Source organism: Haliotis rubra, unplaced genomic scaffold (assembly GCF_003918875.1).
Source record: "Haliotis rubra isolate DU_JTF1 unplaced genomic scaffold, ASM391887v1 Scf235, whole genome shotgun sequence".
Taxonomy (NCBI): Eukaryota; Metazoa; Mollusca; class Gastropoda; order Lepetellida; family Haliotidae; genus Haliotis; species Haliotis rubra.
In genome coordinates, this window is record NW_025766392.1 from 92,174 (window position 1) to 117,049 (window position 24,876).

The 24,876-nt window shown below is 39.5% G+C and overlaps 1 protein-coding gene across 4 annotated transcripts in view; it reads right to left on the reverse strand.

Moving 5' to 3' along the window:
* Window positions 1-15,069: 15,069 nt before the first annotated feature.
* Window positions 15,070-24,876, reverse strand: part of LOC124278317 (putative tyrosinase-like protein tyr-3) — a 69,944-nt gene continuing 60,137 nt past the window's right edge. For all 4 annotated transcript variants that reach the window (XM_046714034.1, XM_046714036.1, XM_046714035.1 and 1 more), the window contains 2 exons: window positions 15,571-15,696; window positions 15,070-15,280 (listed from right to left, as the gene is read on the reverse strand). In XM_046714034.1, the coding sequence (XP_046569990.1) occupies window positions 15,605-15,696 (92 nt within the window). In that variant the 3' untranslated portion in view covers window positions 15,070-15,280; window positions 15,571-15,604. The remainder of the gene's footprint in view (window positions 15,281-15,570; window positions 15,697-24,876) is intronic.

Here is a 24,876-nt window from a genome sequence, read left to right on the forward strand (position 1 = left end):
ATAAAAAGTTCAATCCCTAAACATCGTAACGAAATGTTCGCAAACGGCTGAGAAACTCGGGCAAATCCTATACATCAACCACAGGGAAATCTATTCAAGAAAAGTTGTTATGTAGGTGGCCTAAAAATTGCCCATTGACATACCACTGGAGACGCTCTAAAAGAATCTTCATGAATAAATCAACAAGATACTGCCTGAGTGCTTCCACGGGGGATAACTAGTAAACACAGACCCCAACCTTCATGTTATGTTCTTTCTTGTGTGTGACATACCTTTTTGGGGATTGTAGAGATTATATCTTCATCTGATTCTGTCTCTTCCTCTATTTCAGAAACACATGGTTGTGCCGGATTACAAGAGCGATATACAGCTTGATTTGCTAAACCACAATAGTTGGCTACGGTGAAAAACTTCAAACATCTTTCAGTATTTAAATCCCTAGTTTTTTTTATTCTTTGGGATGTTTGAACAGTAGCAGTTAAACCCAAATCTTACATATTTTGTCAAATCAACACCTGTTCAGCCATAAAATACATGGTGATATTTCATGCTTCTAATCCAGAATCAGGGCTTCAAGGATACTTATTACAGGTCGCGTCGATGAGGAAACAATCTCATGGTTCTTTGTTCCCCCTTACTGGGAGTAGCAGAATGAAAAGGCCTAAACGTAGTATTAACAAACTGTGACTCACAGTTACTTACCTTTGGCATCAAGTCACCGAGGTCTTTTCCTTGGTAGTCAGAAATTCTCCCAGAGTTCAAAGCACGGAGTACTTTTGTGACTTTGGCAGCTTTTTGGTCATTCTCAGGAAGCCTATAAAACTTCCTGTGCACAGGTATGTCATGGCCCATAAAAGTAGGAACAATGTCCTGACTTGAGTCGGACAATCCTAGTACTTGTGAAAGCATTGCAAGCTGCCTCCTTTACCTTGTGCTTGTCAGTAACTGTGGTTGTTTGGCACCACATTCCTGAGCAAACCGTCTCAGTGTGTATCAGACCCACGACGTGGAAGTTATGAAAACTGTTTCTCAAAAAGAGCGAGTGAGCGAGACGAACAACGAGACGAATTTGATGTTTATGAAGAATATGTATATATTATAATTTAAACTGTCGTCAACGGTTAGCAAAACAACTAGACTATCACAGTTAGTAATAACTAGCATGTTAAGTTACTGCTTATAGCATTATTTAGACAATACAAAATATTGTAGCTGGATTTACACCATCCATTCATCCGCTGGTGGTGGAAAATTCATATTTGCTATTCATAAGTGTCGACATGAATGTGTGAAACAAAACCAATGAAAATAAATATGAAATTACGACCATTATGGCACCACTCTCTTATAATGATATCAGAGAATGTTTTTGTACACAATACCTGTCATATGATATTATTTTAGTAACAACACAATCAAAAGTTTTTGGATTGTGAGTTTTAAAAAGATTCTGAGGTGACTAAATCACCTCACTGACAAACACGTCTTGTGCCAACTGTACTTGACTGATGTTCACTTCTTCAGTTGATTTATTGATGGGGTCCCCTGGTCCCTCCTTGTGGTTAGTCTAGATAAACCCAAGTTACACATATTGGGATAAACCAGACTATAGTTTCAAAGGTATTTTGCTTCCACAATGTCTTGATTTCAATTGAGTTTAGTTTTACGCCGCACTCAGCCAAATTTCAGCTATGTGGCGGCGCTCTGTAAATAATGGAGTCTGTACCAGATAATCCAGTGATCATCAGCATGAGCATCGATTTGCGCAATTGGGAACCGATGATATGTGTCAACCGATCCCGTTAGTCGCCTCTTACGACTAGCATGGGTAACTGAAGATCAATAGTCTTACCCAATTACCTTTAAAATTCCTTTTTCATCTTGATTTTAAAGGTATAAGGAATTAGTCGTCATATGGATACTTGGTAAAAAAATCACTTTGAGGCCTGACATTTTACATAGGGCTACAAAGAATTTTAGTACTGGGCTACGAAAAACCAACCTGTGACCTACATTACATTAGTCATACAGTTTTGTTGATATTATCATGTTTCAAATTTCACTATTTGTTTCAGTGTTGGTCTGAAATGTGGGCATCCGTGAAGAGCCACCGCCTCGTGGTGGGTAACGCTAAGCGCTCATTCACACACACACACACACACACACACACACACACACACACATCCCGTAGTGGACCCGGGGGTATATTTGGGCCACCAACCCGTTTGCAGTGGGTTGCGCCCCTGTGTCGGTGGAGGAAGGGATTCTGTTGGTTGAGGGCATAGGAACCAGGAACAGTGTTCCTATTGCCCAACACACCACTTCGGCCCTAACTTAACCTAGACGGGGATGGTTGAATGGGCCCGGTGCAACCAATCGGCTGGTCACGCCAAGCCCTGAGCATTACATTATGTAGTGTTGCACAAATTTTTGAAAATTGTAACATAATATTTTTAAGTCTTGGCGATTTTTTAGAATTTCAAATACACACTTTCATGTTTTTGCCTAGAGTCGTATGCCCAGAAGGCGGTGGCTCATGGGCCAATCAGGTGGAATAATTACTTTTGTATTATTCTGCTTGAGTATATCATTCGGGTATCCTTGGTGCTGCAGGCTGGAAACCCGCTTGTTTTTAGCATTGTCCTTGTGATACTCCGTGGAGGGTGGGGAGCTCGGATGATGAAATAATATAAACTTACCATGGCTTACAACCCCCTAAAAAAACACGTCCTCTTGATACTACTGATCCTGATGTTAACGACCAAAGACTGTCCACATCCATTGACTACTGGCCACGTTTTATTGTAATTGAAACCATTGACAATACTCCATTAAAGTTGAACCCTTTCGCCGTATCAAAAGGCATACAAGGCATTGCAGGAGATGTCAGAAACGTTTACGGACAGGTTCTTTACTTGTTGAATGCAGTAAGAGGCAACAGGCAAACCAACCTCCTGTCAACTAAATCCTTTGTCGGCATTCCCGTATCAGTCTCGGCCCACCGAACGCTTAACACCAGCAAAGGCATAGTGAGAGACCGAGACCGACATTTTGCTGATATGATGGAAATTGATATTGTCTCCGAGATGAAGGACCAAGGTGTGATATTTGTAAAACGTTTCACTAGCCGAAAAACAACCAGATCCAACAAACCAACACCTATTTGTTTTCATTTTCAACTCCAACTGCTCCTAAATCAATAAAGGCTGGTTACTGTCACGTCAAAGTGGAAACGTATATTCCGAATCCACTGAGATGTTTCAAGTTCCCAAGGTTTGGTCATGGTGTAAATACCTGCACATTGTCTGTTGTGTGTGCTCACTGCGGTGAGAAGACCCACTCAACAGAAGATTGTGACAGTAATTACAAAAAATGCATTCTTCTTTCTCTAAACAGTGTCCGATTTGGAAGCACCTGATGGAAATAAACAGGATCAAATTTACTCAAAATATTAGCTTTGCCGAAGTGAAAAAACTTGTTCCAAGATGCGACCCACAAGAAACATATGCTTCAAAAGATTCTAATTCTTCTTCAGGTTCCCAAACAAACTTGACTTGGGGTGAACACCGATTCTCCACAGATTCGATTCTCCACAGATTTTCTCACCCACAATATCCACTCAGACTGCTGAGCCACTTCCTGGCATGTCACAAAGTCAATCAGGGTCAGCTTCTGATCATGATTCACAGCCACCCACAAGGTCTCAATCGTTGTCTAATGTACAGCAAATTCCTAGAGGAAAAAATAAACCTAAGCCTGATTATTCAAAAAAGCAAAGTGGCAGAGCCCCAAAAGGGTCCGAAAATAAAATCAAACTTTATAACAAATATAGATCACTTGAGGACATTAAAGGGCGTAAAGCTTGTCGCCCAACAAAAAAGTACGGGGTAGATCCCCAATAAATCCCCCCAAAAGATGGGTTATCCAAATACTATCATACAGTGGAATTGCAGAGGACTAAGGACTAATTTCAATGAATTGCAGCTCTTAGTCCAGGATTTTAGTCCGTCAACAATCTGTCTGCAGGAGACATTTAAAACACAGATACTTTTGAACTACGTCATTTCAATTCATATCATTATTTTTTTTCCCAAGGTGATAGGGCTACTGGAGGATCTTCGATCCTTATCAAACAGACCGTTATCCATAACCCTGTTTCACTTAATACTAATCTCCAGGCTGTTGCCGTTCGACTTACTCTACATGTTGCGCTCACATTATGCACTTTGTATATCTCGCCGTCTTCAAATCTTCAGAAGACTGAACTTCAAAATCTATATCACCAACTCCCGAAGCCCTGTATTATTATGGGAGATTTCAACGGCCACAACCCACTTTGTGGTGGTACATCTACTAATGCTAAAGGTAAACTATTGGAAGAGTTCTGTTCAGATATTGATTTTTGTATTGATAATGATGGGTCCAAGATATATCTACACCCTGGCACAGGAACATGTTAAGCCCTTGATTTATCAGTTTCAGATTCAAACCTTTTCAATGAATTTGAATGGTCAGTCCATGACGACCTCTGTGGAAGTGACCATTTCCCAACAAAACTAAAACCCGTGAATCCATCTGATGTTCCTCCATCATCAAGATGGAACTTTAAAAGGCTAACTGGTCTTTATATGAAACGCTGTGTGTTGATAAGCTTAAACTTGATCTTTTTACTAATGTTCCTGATGCTATTCAACGTTTTTCTGATGAAATGAATATCATTGCTGACGAGTGTATACCAAAGTCCTCTGCTCAAAATCTAGAATCACCATCTTAAAGATGGAAACCAGTTATTATCCCCCGCTTTGCGCTAGTATTAGGCTCCGTCCGTCCTTCCGTACGAATTGGAATAATATTAACCTGAATCTTATCCTTGTCAGCGAGATACCTCAAGAACAATTCACTGGAGTTTCTTCATACTTGACACCAAGCTTCATCCAGAGAAGGCGCAGGGCCCAGTCGCTTTTGGTGACCTTCACTTTATTTTCAAGGTCACAGAGACACTTTGAAGATTTCAGCATGTTAAATTGCATGTTAAGATAGTCATTAAGATATCGCAAAATATGTTCACTGGATTTTCTTCATATTTGACACCAAGCTTAGTCTAGGGAAGGCCCAGCGCTCAGTAATTTTTTGGGTGACATTCACATAATTTTCAGGGTCACGACGACACTTTGAAGATTTCAGCATGTTAACCTGAATTGTCAGCAAGATATTTCAAGAACGGTTCAGTGGATTTTCTTCATAGACTTTCAAGACTTCCCTTGAATGTTTTTCAATAAGCAATTTCTTTAGTACTATTTTTGCATATTTCATTCATGTCAAGGTCAAAGTCAGTCTTGAAAATATGTGTGTGTTTGAACAACTAAAGAGCAAGATATCAAGAGAGGTTGACTGGTCATGTTTTTGTTGACATTTTACTTAAACTTTCATTACTTTATAAGTTTGATTAGATAATGTGCGGCGGGGGATTATGTCACCTTAGTGACAATGCTTGTTAACTAATAAAACCGATATTGCTAATAAACTTGGCGAAACTTTGGCTAAACATTCTTCCTCGTCAAATTATGAACCTAAATTCCAACAATACCAAAACAGCAAGAAAAGAAAGCTATTAATTTTAATTCCGATAATGGGGAAGACTACAATGAACCCTTTTTGATACATGAGCTTCATACTGCTCTTCACCAGGCTCATGATACTTCTTCAGGAGCTGATAACATACATTATCAACTCCTGAAGCACTTACCAGAATCATGTTTAGAGACATTCTTGCATATTTTTGATGATATTTGGACATCTGGACAATTTCTTTCGTCGTGGCGTGATGCTATAATTGTTCCCATTCCTAAACCTGAACGTGATCATACTGATCATTCCAATTATAGGCCAATTCACTTACTAGCTGCGTTTGCAAGACCATGGAACGCATGATAAATAATCGACTTGTTTGGTACCTGGAATCCAATAACCTAATAACAGATATACAATGTGGTTTCCGCAAAAACAAGAGTTCCATCGATCATTTAGTGCGTTTAGAATCGTTTGTTAAAAATGCCATAATTAATAAACAACATGCAGTGTCGATCTTTTTCGATCTATGGCTAAATTCGACTACAATCGCCAGCGGCTGAAGGGATGCATGATATAAATGCAGCTAAGTCCCCATGGTTCCTAGTATGGTGATCTACCTTCAGTTGTTGGCGATCTATAGCCCGTGTTTTAGACTGTTTTGTCTTCTTTAATTGGAATGTTTTAGCTTTGCTCGCTAGTTTTATATTATATCTGTGATTTTCTAGTATTTTTACTGTCCATCGTTGACAGGTTTTAATCTTCAACATGTTTTCACTTTTTATTGTATAAATTGTTTTCGTCACGATATGGCCGAGATATTGCCGATGTGACGTTAAATATTAACTCACTCACTCACTGATAAACCTCATAAAGACCCAGATCTATTTCTAAATGGTACACCCATCAAGGTTGTCAAGGAGGCCAAGTTCTTGGGTATTATTTTCGACTCCCATTTAACTTTTCTACCGCATATTAAATCCCTTAAAAATAAATGCCTGAAGGCACTGGATTTGTTAAAAGTTGTTTCCAACTCAAAGTGGGGAGGGGATCAATCTACCCTCCTACATCTATACCGATAATTGGTCCGGTCCAAGCTTGATTACGGCTCCATCGTCTATGGTGGAGCTTGCAAAAGCAACCTAAAATTACTTGACTCTGTCCACCACGAAGGCCTAAGACTTTGTCTTGGGTCTTTTAGAACCTCTCCTATTGATAGTCTCTATGTTGAGGCTGATGAGCCATCCCTTAACCAACGTCGTATCAAATTATCTTTATAGTATATAACAAAACTCTATTCTAACGAGTCTAATCCTGCATTTAACTGTGTTTTCAATCCTCTTTATGAGGATTTATACAACAAAAAGCCTTCTCATGTTCCGCCTATTGGGCTAAGAATTAAACCATTCATTTCTGCTGCCGGCATAGAGCTGGAGAATATATCTCCTTCCCGTCTTCTTTCTTCTCCTTCTTGGCAACTGGTCAGGCCTGAAGTTGACCTAACTCTGACAAAGTTTAAGAAATCTGAAACTAATGAATTACAACATAAACAAGAATATAATCAATTAAAAAATAAATATAATACATACAAATCCTTATTTACAGATGGGTCCAAGGATGGTGGCGCGGTGGCATGTGCCACTGTCATTGGATCCAGAACAATATCTTCTCGACTACCAAATAACAGCTCTATTTTCACAGCAGAAGCTAACGCCATATTAACAGCTCTTAAATATATTAATAAACACCGTAAATATGAACAATACATAATCTTTTCCGATTCTCTTTCGTGTCTTCAGGATATTAAAAATCTTTCTTGTAAACATCCACTTTTATTAGAAATTATTGAATTGTATAATGAGCTTGCTACTGGCCAATGCGACATCGTCTTTTGTTAGTTACCAAGCCACGTTGGCATTTATGGTAACACAATGGCTGATCTTGCTGCTAAGGCAGCACTCAACAAATCTGTGACACCACTTCTTATCCCATACTCTGATTACAAAGCTGCTATAAGATCTTATATCCGTGATCTGATGCAAAAGAAGTGGGACAGCCAAGTAGGTATCAATAAATTACATGCAATAAAACCAACTATCGGTTACACCTACTTGGGTTGTCAGTCCAGATTTGAAGAGGTCATCATGCGACGATGTCGTATTGGCCACACTAGATACACTCATGCATACCTATTGAAAGGTGAGGATCCTCCGTTTTGTATACCTTGTGATGAAAGAACCACGGTTAAGCATGTCCTGCTTGACTGTGTTGAATTCTCCATCATAAGGGATAAATACATTAATGTGAAAACAGTTAAGGATCTTTTTAACACTGTTAATTTTCATTTAATTATTGGCTTTTTAAAAGAAATTGATTTAATGAATGAATTCTGAATAATATGTTCTGTACATATATGTATTTTAATTATTGGTAACTTAGATTGGTAGTGGCAGTGCCCTCAAAGGGGGTTGAAGTAGCGTAAAATTATTGTCCTCCTGAGAGGGTACGTAAGTCCCAAAACATTCACAGTAAATTTAAACCTGCTACTATTTTAATCGTAGAACATATGTTCGTTTAATTTATGGCTAGATTATCTAACATTGCTAATAGCTGAGGGGATGGTATAAATCCAGGGTCCATGCAGGAAGCAAATGTACTGTAAGTCCCCATGGTCCCTAGTATGGTGATCTACCTTCAGTTGTTGGCAATATATAGCCTGTTTTTACCTTGTATTGTCATCTATAGTTAAACTGTTTTAGATTTAATTACTAGTTTTAAATTTGAATCTGTGATAATCTAGTTATTTTACTGTCCTTCGTTGACAGGTTTTTATAGTTTACCATTGCTTACTATGCATAAAATAAATTGTTCTCGTCACGATATGGCTGAAATATTGACGATGTGACGTTGAATATTAACTCACTCACTCACTCAATATGGTGGAGCTTGCAAAAGCAACCTAAAATTACTTGACTCTGTCCACCACCAAGGCCTAAGACTTTGTATTGGGTCTTTAAGAACTTCTCCTGTTGACAGTCTCTACGTCGAGGCTGATGAGCCATCACTTCATCAACGCCGTATCAATTAGCTTTACAATATATTACAAAGCTACATGCTAACGAGTCTAACCCTGCTTATAAATGTGTCGTTAATCCTCTTTATGAGGATTTGTATAACAAGGTCATTCATTACTGCTGCCGGCATTGAGATGTTCAATATAGCTCCTTCCCGACTTCTTTCTTCTCCTCCTTGGCAATTGGTGAGACCACAAGTCGACCTAACATTAACATCGTTTAAAAAATCAGAAACTATAATGACTTACAATATAAACAAGAATATAATCAGTTAAAAAGTAAATATAATACATATAAATCCTTATTTACAGATGGGTCCAAGGATGGTGTCGCAGTGGCTTGTGCCACTGTCATTGGGTCCAAAACAATTTCTTCCAGATTACTCAATGACAGTTCAATTTTCACAGCAGAAGCAAACGCAATACTTACAGCTCTTAAATATATAAATAGACACCCAAAATATAAACAGTATATAATATTTTCCGACTCTCTTTCTTGCCTTCAGGATATTAAAAATCTTTCTTGTAAACATCCACTTTTAATAGAAATTATAGAATGATATAATGATCTTGCAACTGCCACATACGACATCGTCTTCTGTTGGTTACCCAGCCACGTTGGCATTTCTGGGAACACTTTGGCTGATCTTGCTGCCGAGGCAGCACTCAACAAATCTGTGACACCACTTCTTATCCCATACTCTGATTACAAGCTAGCATTAGAACTTACATCCGTGATCAGATGCAAAAGAGGTGGGACACCCAAGTAGGTATTAATAAATTACATGAAATAAACCCTATATTGGTTACACCTACTTGGGTTGTCAGTCCAGATTTGAAGAGGTTATCATGCGACGATGTACAAGGTATACTCATGAATACCTGTTAAAAGGTGAGGATCCTCCGTTTTGTATCCCTTGTGGTGAAAGAATCACAGTCAAGCATGTCTTGCTTGACTGTATTGATTTTGCCATCACAGGGGATAAATATTTTAATGTCAAAACAGTGAAGCCTCTTTTTAGTGTTAATTATCATTTAATCATTGAATTCTTAAAAGAAATAGAATTGCTAGATAAATTGTGATGAATAGTTTGTAATTAGATATATATTTTATTATTGGTAGTTTAGATGAATAACTTAGATTGTTAGTGGCTGTACCCTCAAAGGGGGTTAAAGTACTGTAAAATTACTGTCCTCCTGAGAGGGTACGTAAGTCCCAAAACTTTCAAAGTAAAATGTAAATTTACCATATTTTAATCCTAGTATTTTTGTTCTTTTAACTGCCGGCTAAATTTTCCTACAATCGCCAGCGGCTGAAGGGATGGTGTAAATCCAGCTTGGGTCCATGCAGGTAGCAAAGGTACTGTAAGTCCCAAAGGGGTCCCTAGTATGGTGAACTACCTTTAGTTGTTGGTGATCTATAGCCTATTTTTATATTGTGTTGTCCTCTATAGTTAAAATCTTTTTGATTTAATTACTAGTTTTACATTATATCTGTGATATTCTAGTTGCTTTACTGTCCTTCGTTGACAGGATTTTATACTCTATCTTTAAATATTGTTAATATATGTGTTGTTTTAGTCACGATATGGCTGATATATTGCCAAAGTAACTTTAAATTTTAACTCACTCACTCTCAAATGTGTTTGCTTGTTTGTTTGATGTTTAACGTCGGACTCGTCAATATCAGCAGTCTGTAAATAACATAGTCTGGACCAGACTAGCCAGTGAGCATGAGCATTGATCTACACAGTCTTAGCTAAGATTTTGCTGAGAGAGTTTCATGATCCAGTCTTAACTAACATCTTAGCTAAGCAAATTGTTTTAGACTTAAGATGTTTTTGTGCTAAACAAATTTTAGACTTAAGATTTTTTCATGATCCCGGGGCCTTGGGTACAATGACGTACGTGTCATCTAAATCAGCGAGTCTGACCATCCGATCCCGTTATTCGCCCCTTACGACAAGAATGGGTAGCTGGATTATTTTCGATGTCATTTGAATATAATAGCAGATGTCAAAATGGAGTGAGTGTTCTTTAATGAATACCTCAACAGCCGAAGCCACACTGTCTCTAGATTACGTGGAATATTTGCCAGGGTTTGAAAGCTCTCGTGACAGACAATGGAACAAATTTTATGTCTGAACAGTTTCACGATTTCATGCATCAAAATGTCTCGACACAGCGGATGCAGACATTGACGTCATTACATCTCTCAGAACTGAATCCTCCCAGAATTCGGAGCCCGGCTTTGGCTTATTGTGGTATAAATCGTGGAGCAGTAACACTTGATAGTGCGAGCTTTAAGGTGCAGATTCACCTGTAGGTGATTTAGGACCTCGGCTAAGTCTTTAAACCATTGGGCGTAAGGTATCCACCTGTTGTGACTTCGTCCAATCCACCCAGCACTGCCAGTGTGACTAATATTGTCTCTTAGTTGGATTTAGCAACGCGTTCCACAACTGCTTGACAGTTTCCATGCTCGTAGGTCTAACACTGCCGGGTTCTCGTGGCATATCCTCGACTGAGGCTGCACTTACAATGTGAGGAGACCCGGACCGAAGAGTTGGGGGCACACCTAAACTGTGCTCTTGTCTGCTCCTCGTAGGAACATCAGCCAAGGACGAGTCCCACCTAGTTAGCGGGACACCTATCATGAGCGTGACAGATAAGACAACGAGGTCAGCCGATGTCGTCCACGCTTGCAAAGGAGGTGAGCCCGCCCCCGAGTCCTTAGGTAGTGCCAGAAAGGTCCCGCCGAGGAGCCAGAAGAGATGAGAGATCACCCCAAAGGAGTGACAGCACATCTTCTCCGAGCTCCTCATGTTTTCTGAAGCTATCAGCAATTAAGCTGGGTTAGCCGCAGGGGGCACGGGGGGAGCTGCCATGGAGAACGACTCCAACCCCTCCGGAGCGAAGGAAGAATAGGTGCGTGGCCCGTAAATCCCCTCGGATTTGGGCACTTTACCCATATTATAGACCTACCGTCCCCCGGCAGGTCTGAATTTCCCGATCCTCGGATCTGGTCGTTCAGTTCCGTCTTCACCTCATCCAGGTCCCTAGAGAAGGGTAGGGAGAGGGAGGGCGTAGGCGCACGCATTTCCCGACTCGCCTGAGATAAGATGGTGGACACCACCGAGTCAGGAATGGCAGATGGGTAACTAAATGAGCGACGATGCACTCGTCTGGAGAAGAGTTCTGGCACAATTGCTGTCACATAAAAACGTTTTTGCTTTTGAAACATTTCCTCCCATTCCAATTTATCAAACGCAGTTCTCTGAATTGAAATACCCTTCAGTGTCTAAACTACAAAGTCACACCATTCTCTATGCAAGTCATTTGACCTTGAACTTGAAAGTAATTGGGGTGATATTATCTAAGTTTCAAGTTCATATTTTCATCCAATTTGCAAAAGAAATCCGTATGTGAAGCAGCCTCTGGTGGTGTAAGATCCTCGAGTGCAGAGGAACATTTGATCTCGAGTAGTCCATGTTATGAACAGAATTCTCACAGTCAACACAAGACACCAGGCCATCAGGACTAGCATCCAAACAGGGATACTGTGGATTTACAATGAGTCCACACTGTGTTACCCTGACATTAGGATGGTCTTTAGTCATCCTGAGAACACATAGTTGTCGAGCAGCAGGCTCATGGGAAGTGCCCCATCTCGTGTGAACTGTTGAAAAATCTTTACCGTAACCCAGAACATTTTTAGCAGGTCTCAGTTCTCAGTTATTTTCAGACATTTTTCGGTTGTCATTTTTAGCAATATTACAGCAATATCAAGGCGGGGGACACCAGAAATGGGCTTCACGCGTTGTACCCATGTGAGGACTCGAACCCTGGTCTTCCGCGTGACGAGCAAACGCTTTGACAACACACACACACGTCCTAAGAAAAGCAAGTATTTAGTCATTTCTTGGGTCGATCAAAAAGTACGTAGCCTAACTATATTCTCGATGCCCAATGTTTGAAAAGCTTCCATTTTGTTTTGAAGGAATCGTTTCACATGTGCGGGAAATGTGGTTAACCAGATATTTGTCATCACAACACATTGGGGTATAATATTTCTAACAAACTTGCAGAAAATGAAAAACGATTTGTCTTTTGGTACCTCTTGGATAATGGTATGCCCTCAGATAATGTCATATAAAATATGTTCAGTATAGTATTGGATGACTTCCCGTCATGATCAACAGTCAAAGATTTGGATTGCCTGATTTATGTTTAGTTGGGGGCTATTTTTTTAATGACACCCCCAACAAAACATTGTGTCAAAAACATTGTGTCCAGATATTCAAGCTGGCACTGTTTACAATATATTTGGCCTGACACTTGTGTGACCATTCAGTATTTAATTTGAAGCCTTGGCATCATGTATGCATAAGTGAAAACATTAGAATAAGCTATGCCCTTATGATTACGTCATCTGAAAGGGGGGTGGGTAGTGTCTCCAAAACAAGCTCTTTCAGACAACATGAAGTGGGAGGGGGTCATTTTAACAAGCGATTGTAATTTCAAATTGCCTTTTTATGAACTTTAATATCTAAGTGTGATTCTAGGGGACTTCTATCAATCTCAAACACACACAATAATTCTTGCATATTTTGTTTCCTGAAGTTCTTTATGCATTTATTGTAGATTTTGCGTTATTTTAGGGTACCAAGAGAAAAGGTCAAACAAAATTGGGATCGTGAGACTGGAACATAGCAAAATCAAATTGCTTGAGCTTGGCAGATAATATGTAGAAAATAAACCCATAAAAATAACTGCATTTGTGTCGTTTTCTTGGTGAGTCTACATAGTTTTTGATCGGCCCTCGTAACATCTCAAACTGACTTGAAAACCCGAAAACTACTGAAGCTGTCCTGCTATTAACAGAGAATATTTCATCCCCCAAGGCCTATCATCTCTTGCTGAATTATTTTCCTGTAACTTCACTCAGCGACTGTACATTTCATTATCTCTTGTGTCATATCACTTAACTACTGGCTTCCCAACAACTTCCTTATAAATTCCCTATGTAAACAACCTACGTTCATCACTCCCTGCTGGTTTCCAATCAACAGCCTTATCTTGTACATCTTCTAAGCTAACTTCCAATCAACCTACTTAACCCTGTATACCATCTGTGTTATCAATCTCTTCTATTGTATAAACAACTCATTTTCGCCTCATCCCTCATCTATTGTATAAACATCTCATGTATATATATATATCACCCAAATTACCTCTTATGTACCACTTGCTTGACAACGACACTAGGATCTATGTCGAAACGTTGCCTATACAGAAATAAAAAAGTTGTATATTCATAAAACAATTGTCCTCATTCTTCCTCTCCTCAACTTCTAGAATGCCAGTCAAAGACGTATGTGCCGATACAATACATCTCGAAATCCCCGGTACACTTCCCTTGCAACAACTCAAACACAGTCACAAACGTAGGTTGATCGATTCCAATGGCCATCATCACTTCCTTCCTTGTTTGTGGAATGAGATTTTTTAACCTGTTGGTGCATGAACTGATGCAAACACACAGTAAGTGTGGTCCTTAGTATGGTGATCTTCCTTTAGTTGTTGACGACCTGTAGCCTGTTACATGTTGTATTGTCTATAGTTTTAAATTTACATGCTAGTTTTACATCTGTATCTGTGATTTTCTGTTTGTGTTTAATGTAGTTCGTCAACAGGTTTTTATATTGTCGGTTTATGTGTCATGACTGTATAACTTGTTTTGGTCAGTAGATGGCTGAAATACTGCCGATGAAACTAGAAATCTTAATTCACTCTCTCACGTAACTTGAGTCAGTTCATGCTATACGAATCTTGTTTCGTAACCAAGGTCAAGAATAATGGGCTATCACACGTGTTGTTAACACCCACAAACCGCCATTTGGGTGTCGTGAGCCAAACACGCAACGTGTTGATGATGTTGTTGAATCAAGATGGGGTCAAAGCTTGGCCATTCTGACCACCTCATCAGATGCTTTTCGGTTCTCACACTTTAATCAATCATAATTTCGAAAACCATAAACTCAAAATTTGAAGGAACGCGTTAACAAATAACCTTGTCGGAATATGTCGACACGAACCGGTTGTGCTGACGTCATCAAAAATGAACAAAAAAATCCTGTTCTTCACATAACAGGTTTGGTTTGGTTTGGATATTGTTTAACGCCGCACTCAGCAATATTCCAGCTATATCAGATAACAGGACTTAGTGCCTGTATTACATAAGCATCACCCGTGTAGTTGTAACAGTACTTTGTAACATTACCTTGTGCATGTATATTGATGCTGATGCTGCCAATGTTGGCCATTGTTTACCTTCCTGATTGATATAGACGCATCTGATGAAACAACTGGGCGATCCAACTGTACCTCAAAAATGTAAAGATATGCGACAACACAAAAGACAAGACTAAACTAAAAATATTTTATTTTCCTAATTCGAATGCTTACAATTTTCGCAAACGTGTTTGTATTTTACTTCACTGAATTGTTTTGTTGCCTGGCTACACAGGTTTTTGCCTGTTAAACGCCAACATAACCTGGCGGGTAGTTGATGACTATGCCGCTAGGGCAGCTTGGCGTGGGGCAGCACTTGCCGGTGGGAGGGGCCAGCAGCTTACACTGATAATAATATGTAAAATAATGCTATAACTTTAATTAGAATTCATATTTATACGAATACTGCTAAAAGGATATGAACCAGTATGATAATAATAACACTAGCAGAGGCATCAGGAACACGAATTACAACAACAATGATAACAGTAATACGATGGTTATATGACATTTACTTTTAAACATGACTTTTACATAGACACTGACACGTACGCACGGGTATATAGCATATAGAAGTTAAAGTGGTACACAAAATGGCTTTTTGTAACACGTGGTTAGAGAAAGGTGAGACTTACAGGTCTTTACAGATGTACGTGCCCACGGTGGCATCTACGCAGGTACATTGGTAGTCACAGCCGTCGCGCCAAGTCTTGCCTTGCCTTGCCCGTAGCTCTGACCCTTGTACAGACATTCCCCTGGAACTATATGACATTGGTGCTTCATACTAGAACATTATATCTATGGCACAGTTGAACTAATGCTGATACAACCTTACCGCATAGGACCTCAGTCACATTAAACAGGAAGCAGGCAAAATACAATGTAAAACCCCTGAGAATGACGACGCGTACTTGATATTTGTGAAATATCAAGACCAGTCACCATTAGGATCAAAGAACACGAGGCCTCAGTAAGAAAGAAAGAATCTAAATCCGCCCTAGCCGACCACCTTAAAGCTAACCCGAACCACAACATCAGTTGGAATACCACCAAAGTCATCGAAAGCAACTAGCCTGATTTCAAAACCCGAAAACTACTTGAAGCTGTCCACATAAAGAAGATTTGTCCAGTCATCAACAGAGATGAAGGGTATTTCATCCCCATGGCCTAACATCACTTGCTCAATTAATTTCATGTAACCCTACTCAACCATTGTACATTACCCATTGAGTAACACTGCACATTATCCATTGTGTAAACATCACTTCATCACTGGCTTCCTAACAGTCCCTTTATCACTTATGTAAACAACCTATGTATATCATTCCCTACTGGCTGCCCATCAACATCCTTAATCCCTTAAAACTATGTACATGTTCTTTACTGGCTTCACATAAACCTACTCAATCCTGTGTTATCAACTTCTTCTATTGTATAAACAACTTATTTTCGCCTCATCTATTATACAAACATCTCATGTACAGTACAATCAGAAATTATTGAGAGTTAAAGATTGTAATTTTATTCTTTTTTTCACTCATTACTCACGTATTAAATGTGAATATTGACAGAACATAACCCCAGAGTCAAACACAGGTGAACAGTTAGTATTTTGTCAAGTCACCATGAGCAGCAATTCAGGCTTCAATGCGGCGGGGCATACTACTGATCAAAGAAGTTAGAAAGTCGTGGTCCATGCTGTCCCAATATCGGACCACCTCTTCTTTCATTTCAGAAATATGTGTCAGATGTTTCTTATTGACACTTTCCTTCATAAGTCCCCAAACATTTTCTATTAGATTTAGGTCAGGGCTATAGCTTGGCCAATCTAATAATGTCATATTTTGGGTTCGAAACCAGGCCTGTGAATGCTTTGAACGATGTTTTGGGTCGTTGTCCTTCTGGAAAATCCACAAATATCCATACAACACGTGAGCAGATGGAAGTAAATGTCCCTCGAGAATATCTGTGTACCGCTCACTGTTCATATTCCCTTCAAATACACAGAGGGACGTTGCCCCTAACACAGATATGCCACCACACACGTTCAATTTCGGACTTGACTTTGGGCGCTGATACGAAGGTTTTTCAGTTTGTTTGGTCCAGAATTCAGTGTATTAGGAAACAGCCACACAGAACTTTCATCTGAGAAAATCACATTGTCCCAGTTAAAATTTTTATGCTGTAAAGCACCAGTTCAACCTTCGCTCCTTTTGTTCAGGTTTCATGATCGGTGAAGGGATTCTTCGACTTTTCTGCCAACCCATTGCATGCAGCTCAGTTCTAATTGTCTCCTTACAGACAGCCACAGTTCCTCTATCAATCATATCCAGCCTTAAGTTTTCTAAACTCCTTCGTTTGTAGGCACCCGTGAAGGGCCACCTCCTCGTGGTGGGTGCTGGGTCACGCTAAGAGCCCTTCAACCCCCCGTTGTGGACCCGGGGGGCATATTTGGTCCACCAACCTGTTTGCCGTGGGTTGCGCCCCTGTGTCGGTGGAGGACGGGATTCTGGTGGTTGAGGGCACTGGTTCCAGGAACAGTGTTCCTTTGCCCAACACACCACTTCGGCCCTTACTTCACCTAGACGGGTGGTTGAATGGGCCCGGTTCAACCAATCGGCTGGTCACGCCAAGCCCTGAGCACACATTATGTAATGTTGCACAAAATTTTGAATATTGTAACTTCTATTTTTAAGTCTTGGCGAATTTTTAGAGCTTTTGAATTTCAACTACACAATTTCATATGTGTTTTTGCCTAGAGTCGTATGCCCAGAAGGCGGTGGCTCATGGGCCAATCAGGTGGAATATTTACCTTTGTATTATTCTGCTTGCGTATATCGTCCGGGTATCCTTGGTGCTGCAGGCTGGAAGCCCGCCTGTTTTTAGCATTGTCCTTGTGATACTCCGTGGAGGGTGGGGAGCTCGGATGATGAACCATTCAACAATAACTATGGCTTACGAAACCCCCATTACAAAAAGAAACGTCCACTTGACACTGATCCTGATGTTAACGACCAAAGACTGCCCACATCCATTGACTACTGGCCACGTTTCATTGTGATTGAGACCGTTGACAAAACACCTTTAAAGCTGAACCCTTTTGCTGTATCAAAAGGCATACAAGGCATTGCAGGAGATGTTAAAAACATTAAACGTTTGCGGACAGGTGCACTTCTAGTTGAATGCAGTAGAAAACCACAGGCTACCAACCTCCTGTCAACTGACTCATTTGTCGGCATTCCTGTATCAGTCTCTGCCCACCGAACGCTTAACACCAGCAAGGGCATAGTAAGAGACCGGGATAGACTTTTTTACTGACATGCTGGAAATAGATATTGTCTCCGAGATGAAAGAACAAGGTGTTATGTATGTTAAACGCTTCACAACCCGGAAAAATAATGAAACCCATCCAACCAACACGTATCTGTTCTCTTTCTCCACTCCGACTGCTCCAAAGTCAATAAAGGCTGGTTACTGTCACATCAAAGTGGATACATACATACCAAATCCACTGAGATGCTTCAAGTGCCAGAAGTATGGTCATGGCGTCAATACCTGCACATTGTCTGTTGTGTGTGCTCACTGTGGTGAGAAAACACACACAACAGAAGATTGTGACAGTACTTACAAAAAGTGTACCAATTGTTCAGGGGACCATCCCTCTTTCTCTAAAGAGTGTCCGATTTGGAGACATCAGATGGAAATAAACAGAATCAAATTTACTCAGAATATTAGTTTTGCCGAAGCTAAACAACTTGTACAAAGATGCGACCAACAAGAGACATATGCTTCAAAAACCAGAAAACCTGAGGCAACTCCTAAAGTACCTAAATCATCTTCCAGCTGCCAAACAAATTTGACTTGGGTAAAAACCGATTCTCCTCAGATTTTTTCAAGTGCAATATCGACTCAAACAGCGGAGCCACTTTCTGGCATGTCTCAAACTCAATCACAACAAGTTCCTGATCCTAACGCATCCTCTCAGTCAACCACAAAGTCTCAATCGCTATCTAATGTCCATCAAATTGCTAAAGGCATGACTAAACCTAAGCCTGATTATTCAAAAAAACAAAGTGGCAGAGCCCCAAAAGGGTCTGAAAATAAAATCAAACTTTACAACAAATATGGATCACTTGAGGACATGGACGTGTCCGAAAACGTCCAATATAGGGCACACAGCTTGTCGCCCTCCAAAACAGTGCGGGGTAGATCCCCAATAAATCCGCCGAAAAGATGGTTAATTCCAACACCATCGTACAGTGGAATTGAAAAGGACTAAGGCATAATTATAATGAATTACTGTTATTAGTCCAGGATTGTATGCCGTCAGCATTCTGTTTGCAGGAGACTTATTTAAAGCAGACAGATCCTTTTGACCTACGTTATTTCAATGCTTATCATTCTTTCTCACCTCCGGGTGACAGGGCCACTGGAGGTTCTTCAATCCTAGTCAAACAGAATGTTATCCATAGCCCTATTACACTTACTTCTCATCTTCAAGCAGTTGCAGTGCGACTCACTTTACACGTTGCATTCACATTATGTTCTTTGTATATCTCACCATCTTCAGTCATTCAGAAGACTGATCTTCAAAATTTATATGACCAACTCCCCAAAACCGTGTATCATTATGGGAGATTTAAATGGCCACAACCCGCTCTGGGGTGGTACAACAACTAATGCTAAAGGTAAACTCTTAGAAGACTTTTGTTCAGACAATGATTTATGCATATATAATGACGGTTCTAGCACATATTTACATCCTGGCACAGGAACTTATTCAGCTCTTGATTTATCGATTACTACCTCAGACTTATTGAGTGAATTCGAGTGGTCAGTCCACGACGACCTGTGTGGAAGTGACCATTTCCCAACAATTCTCAAACCCGTGAATCCATCTGATGTTCCTCCATCATCAAGATGGAACTTTAAGAAGGCTAACTGGCCTTTATATGAAACTTTCTGTGCTGACATACTCAAACCAGAACTTTTTCATGATCTTCCTGATGCCATCAACTGTTTTTCAGATGAGCTCAGACACATAGCTGAGAAGTGTATCCCCAAATCCTCTGCAGTTCCTCATGTACGTAAACCATGGTTTAACGCTGAATGCAAACAAGCTCGCAAGGCACGAAAGAAAGCTGAACATTATTTCCGTCGCCATCCTATGGTCCACAATTTAAACAAATTTAGAATTTTAAACGCCAAAGCACGGCGTACTTTTAAACAAAATAAACGCCAATCTTGGCGAAACTATGTCTCAAACATCAATTCGCGCACGCCAATATCAAAGGTGTGGAACATGATTCAGAAAATAAAAGGTAAGGGATCTAAATCTAGCATTAAGCATCTAAAAGTGGAGATGAATTATTAACTGATAAATCTGACATAGCAAATAAACTTGGAGAAACTTTGGCCAAACATTCTTCCTCATCTAACTATGTACCTGAATTCCAGAAATATCAAAGACAGCAGGAAAAGAAATCTATTAATTTCAATTCAGACAATGGGGAAGACTACAATGAAACCTTTTCGATACATGAGCTTCATACTGCTCTTGACCAAGCTCACGATACTGCTTCAGGAGCTGATGGTATACATTATCAACTCCTGAAGCACTTGCCTGAATCATGTTTAGAGACGCTCTTATCTATTTTGATGACATTTGGACATCTGGACAATTTCCTTCGTCGTGGCGCGATGCTATAATTGTGCCCATCCCTAAACCTGGACGTGATCATACTGATCCTTCCAATTATAGGCCAATTTCATTAACTAGCTGTGTTTGCAAGACCATGGAACGCATGATAAATAATCGACTTGTTTGGTACTTGGAAACCAATCACCTTATAACTAATATACAATGTGGTTTCCGTAAAAACCGTAGTACCATCGATCATTTAGTGCGCTTAGAATCTTTTGTGAAAAATGCCATAATTAATAAACAACATGCAGTGTCGATCTTTTTCGATTTAGAAAAGCATACGACACAACATGGAAACATGGGATTTTAAAAGATTTACATGACTTTGGATTACGAGGCCGTTTGCCTCAATTTATATCCAACTTTTTAAATAACAGGCAATTTCAAGTCCGAGTGGGTTCAACCCTGTCTGACCATTATAATCAGGATCAGGGAGTCCCACAAGGCAGCATTTTGTCTGTAACACTGTTTAGCATCAAGATTAACAGTTTATCAAAGGTTTTAAACGATTCAATTGATGGATCACTTTTTGTGGATGATTTTAATATTTCTTGTCGGGGTAAGAATATGCATACTATTGAACGGCAAATGCAGCTGTGTTTAAATAAAATACATAAATGGTGTCTTGAAAACGGCTTTAAATTTTCTAAATCAAAAACTAATTGTATACATTTTTGTAGAAAATATAAGCCGCATAAAGACCGGAACTGTTTCTCAATGGCACTCCCATCAAAGTCGTAAAGGAGGCCAAGTTCCTGGGTTTAATTTTTGACTCGCATCTAACTTTTTCTTCCCATATCAAGTCCCTAAAACTAAATGCTTGAAGGCACTTGACTTGTTGAAAGTCGTTTCCAATTCTAAGTGGGGAGGGGATCAAGCTACCCTCCTAACATTATATCGATCATTGGTACGTTCCAAACTTGATTATGGCTCCATCGTATATGGTGGAGCCTGCAACAGTAATCTTAAACTTTTAGATTCTGTCCACCACCAAGGTCTAAGACTATGTCTTGGTTCCTTTAGAACTTCACCTGTTGACAGCCTCTATGTCAAGGCTGATGAGCCATCACTTACACAACGCCGTATAAAATTAACTTTACAGTATATTACAAAACTTTATTCAAATGAGTCAAACCCTGCATATAACTGTGTCTTTAATCCACTACATGAAGATCTGTATAACAATAAGCCTTCTCTTGTTCCGCCTCTTGGTATAAGAGTGAAACCTTTTCTTTCTGCTGCTGGCATTGAGCTAGAACATATAGCTCCTTCCCGTTTTCTTTCTTCTCCGCCTTGGCAATTGGTTAGGCCACAAGTTGATCTAACATTAACTACATTTAAAAATCAGAAACAAATGAATTACAGTATAAACAAGAATTTAGCCAATTAAGAAATAAATATACTACATACAAATCCTTATTTACAGATGGGTCCAAGGATGGTGGCGCAGTGGCATGTGCCACTGTTATTGGATCCAGAACAATATCTTCTCGAATACCGGATAACAGCTCTATATTTACAGCAGAAGCAAACGCCATCTTAACAGCTCTTAAATATATTAATAAACACCGTAAATATAAACAATATATCATCTTTTCAGATTCTCTTTCGTGTCTTCAGGCTATTAAAAATCTTTCTTGCAAACATCCACTTTTATTAGAAATTATTGAATTGTACAATGAACTTGCTACTGGCCAATGCGACATCGTCTTTTGTTGGTTACCCAGCCACGTTGGCATTTCTGGGAACACCATGGCTGATATTGCTGCTAAGGCAGCCCTCAACAAATCTATGACACCACTTCTTATCCCATACTCTGATTACAAAGCTGCTATTAGATCTTATATCCGTGATCTGATGCAAAAGAAGTGGGACACCCAAGTCGGTATAAATAAATTACATGAAATAAAACCAACTATCGGTTACACCTACTTGGGTTGTCAGTCCAGATTTGAAGAGGTCATCATACGACGATGTCGTATTGGCCACACAAGATATACGCATGAGTACCTATTAAAAGGTGAGGATCCTCCGTTTTGTATCCCTTGTGATGAAAGAATCACGGTCAAGCATGTCTTGCTTGACTGTGTTGAGTATTCCATCACAAGGGATAAATATTTTCAATCACGAACTATGAAGGATCTTTTAAATAGTATCAGTTATCATTTAATTATTGAATTTTTAAAAGAATTAGATTTGTTAACAGATTTGTAAATAGCTAAATATTTTATGATTGGAAGTTCGAATTAGTAACACAGATTGTTAGTGGCTGTATCCTCGAGGGGGGTTAAAGTACTGTAAAATTATTGTCCTCCCGAGAGGGTACGTAAGTCCCAAAACATTCAAAGTAAATTTCAACTTTCCGTTTTTTAATCGTAGAATATGTGTAATTTTAACGTATGGCTAGATTTATCTCAATTGCTAACAGCTGAAGGGATGATGTAAATCCAGCTATGGCCCATGCAGGAAGCAAATGTACTGTAAGTCCCCATGGTCTCTCGTATGGTGATCTAACTTCAGTTGTTAGCGATCTATAGCCCATTTTTATATTGTGTTGTCCCCTCTAGTTTAAATGTTTTAGATTCAATTACTAGTTTTACATGTATATCTGTGATAATCTAGTTATTTTACTGTCCTTCGTCGGCAGAATTTTATCATTTCACTTAAATTGTTGATAGATTTATAACTTGCTTTAGTCACGATATGGCTGAAATATTGCCGATGTGACTTAAAATCTTAACTCACTCACTCACTCCTTCGTTTGTATTTAGAAACAAGAATACCAAGCCGCCTCCTGTCACCGACAGTCAATTTTCTGGGCCTACCTGCGCCTCCCTGTTGCTCAATGCCATATCCATTTGCAATATTTTTCAAAACACGATAAACAGTGGACAAAGGGATGCCTGTTCTACTTGAAATCTCTTTAGCTGATCTGATGTCCTTGTTATAATACTCTTACATCAACTTCCTCTTCTCTAAATCATCCATACTGAGGATCACTGAAAATGTCGTCTGCTAGCAAGTAAACAAAGGGGGATAACTCTTCACAAACTTATGAAAAACGATTAACGGAGTTGTCTCTCTTGAATGAAACCAAGCACTTCATAGCTGGTCAAGGTTGTTTATACTAGAAATCCAATTAAACATATTCCTAAAATTCTCAATAATTTCTGGTCATACTATATCTATATCACCCAAATTACTTCCCATGTACCACTTGCTTGACAACGACATTAGAATATATGTCGAAACGTGGCCTATACAGAATAAAGAAGTTGTACATCCATAAAAATAGTCCTCATTCTTCATCTACCCAACTTCTAGATTGCCAATCAAAGAAGTACACGTACTTTTGCTTGGTTGCTTACGCATATTTTAAACTGTTAAATATTCGGGGGCCTACCTTTAGAATACAGCACCACAAACTTTAAAAATACGTCATAATACCCTTTTACGTAATGTAATGTGATGTGATTTTGTTCGAAGCGCGATCTCGAAACAATGCCCTATGACGCCTGCATGGCAACACGGTTGTCTGGCTCAGCGAGTGCGTGTAAGCTCCGCTCACTGGTGTTTCATCTCTACGAGCTATGTCATTGCATAAGCCCAACGATGTTGAGAGTTTCCAGTAGTTGTATACCGGCGGATGCGCAATATTTTGCAAGCACCAGCTGAAATATTTTTCTTTTTTCACTAATACGCTCATATTTATTTGTATTACGAGCTGCTGAGGTGTTATGTGTTGTGTATTTTGTATTTTGTAATTTTTAAAATTTACATATATATTTTTGTCATTCAGTAAGTTGCACCATTACATAGAAAAGTGTTTTATTAGTATTTTATTTTTCGAAGCGGTAATAATGCATTACACTAGACACGTCAGTTGTGTTTGTGCCGGTTCTGTCAATGCATTCTATTTATTAGGATTAAATCAAGGGATTATTTTGACTGAAACCTCTTCCACACGCAACATAAATTTTGTAAAGTAATGATTCGAAGGCTAACTCACCCTCGTGCCGTCACTACACATGCTCATGTCTCCCTCGTTCCTTAGTGCGATCCACATTATCCTTACAGTGTTCCCTACATCACTTTTCTGTTACAAAATCACCGATTTATATAAAAGCGCGTCATTCATGCATACCCCGTGAAATCTACGTCTGACGCCTGACGTCAACAACCCTTTTCAGTTTGAGGCATATCGGCTCATTCCACGCCACACGTTAATTTGTAGATT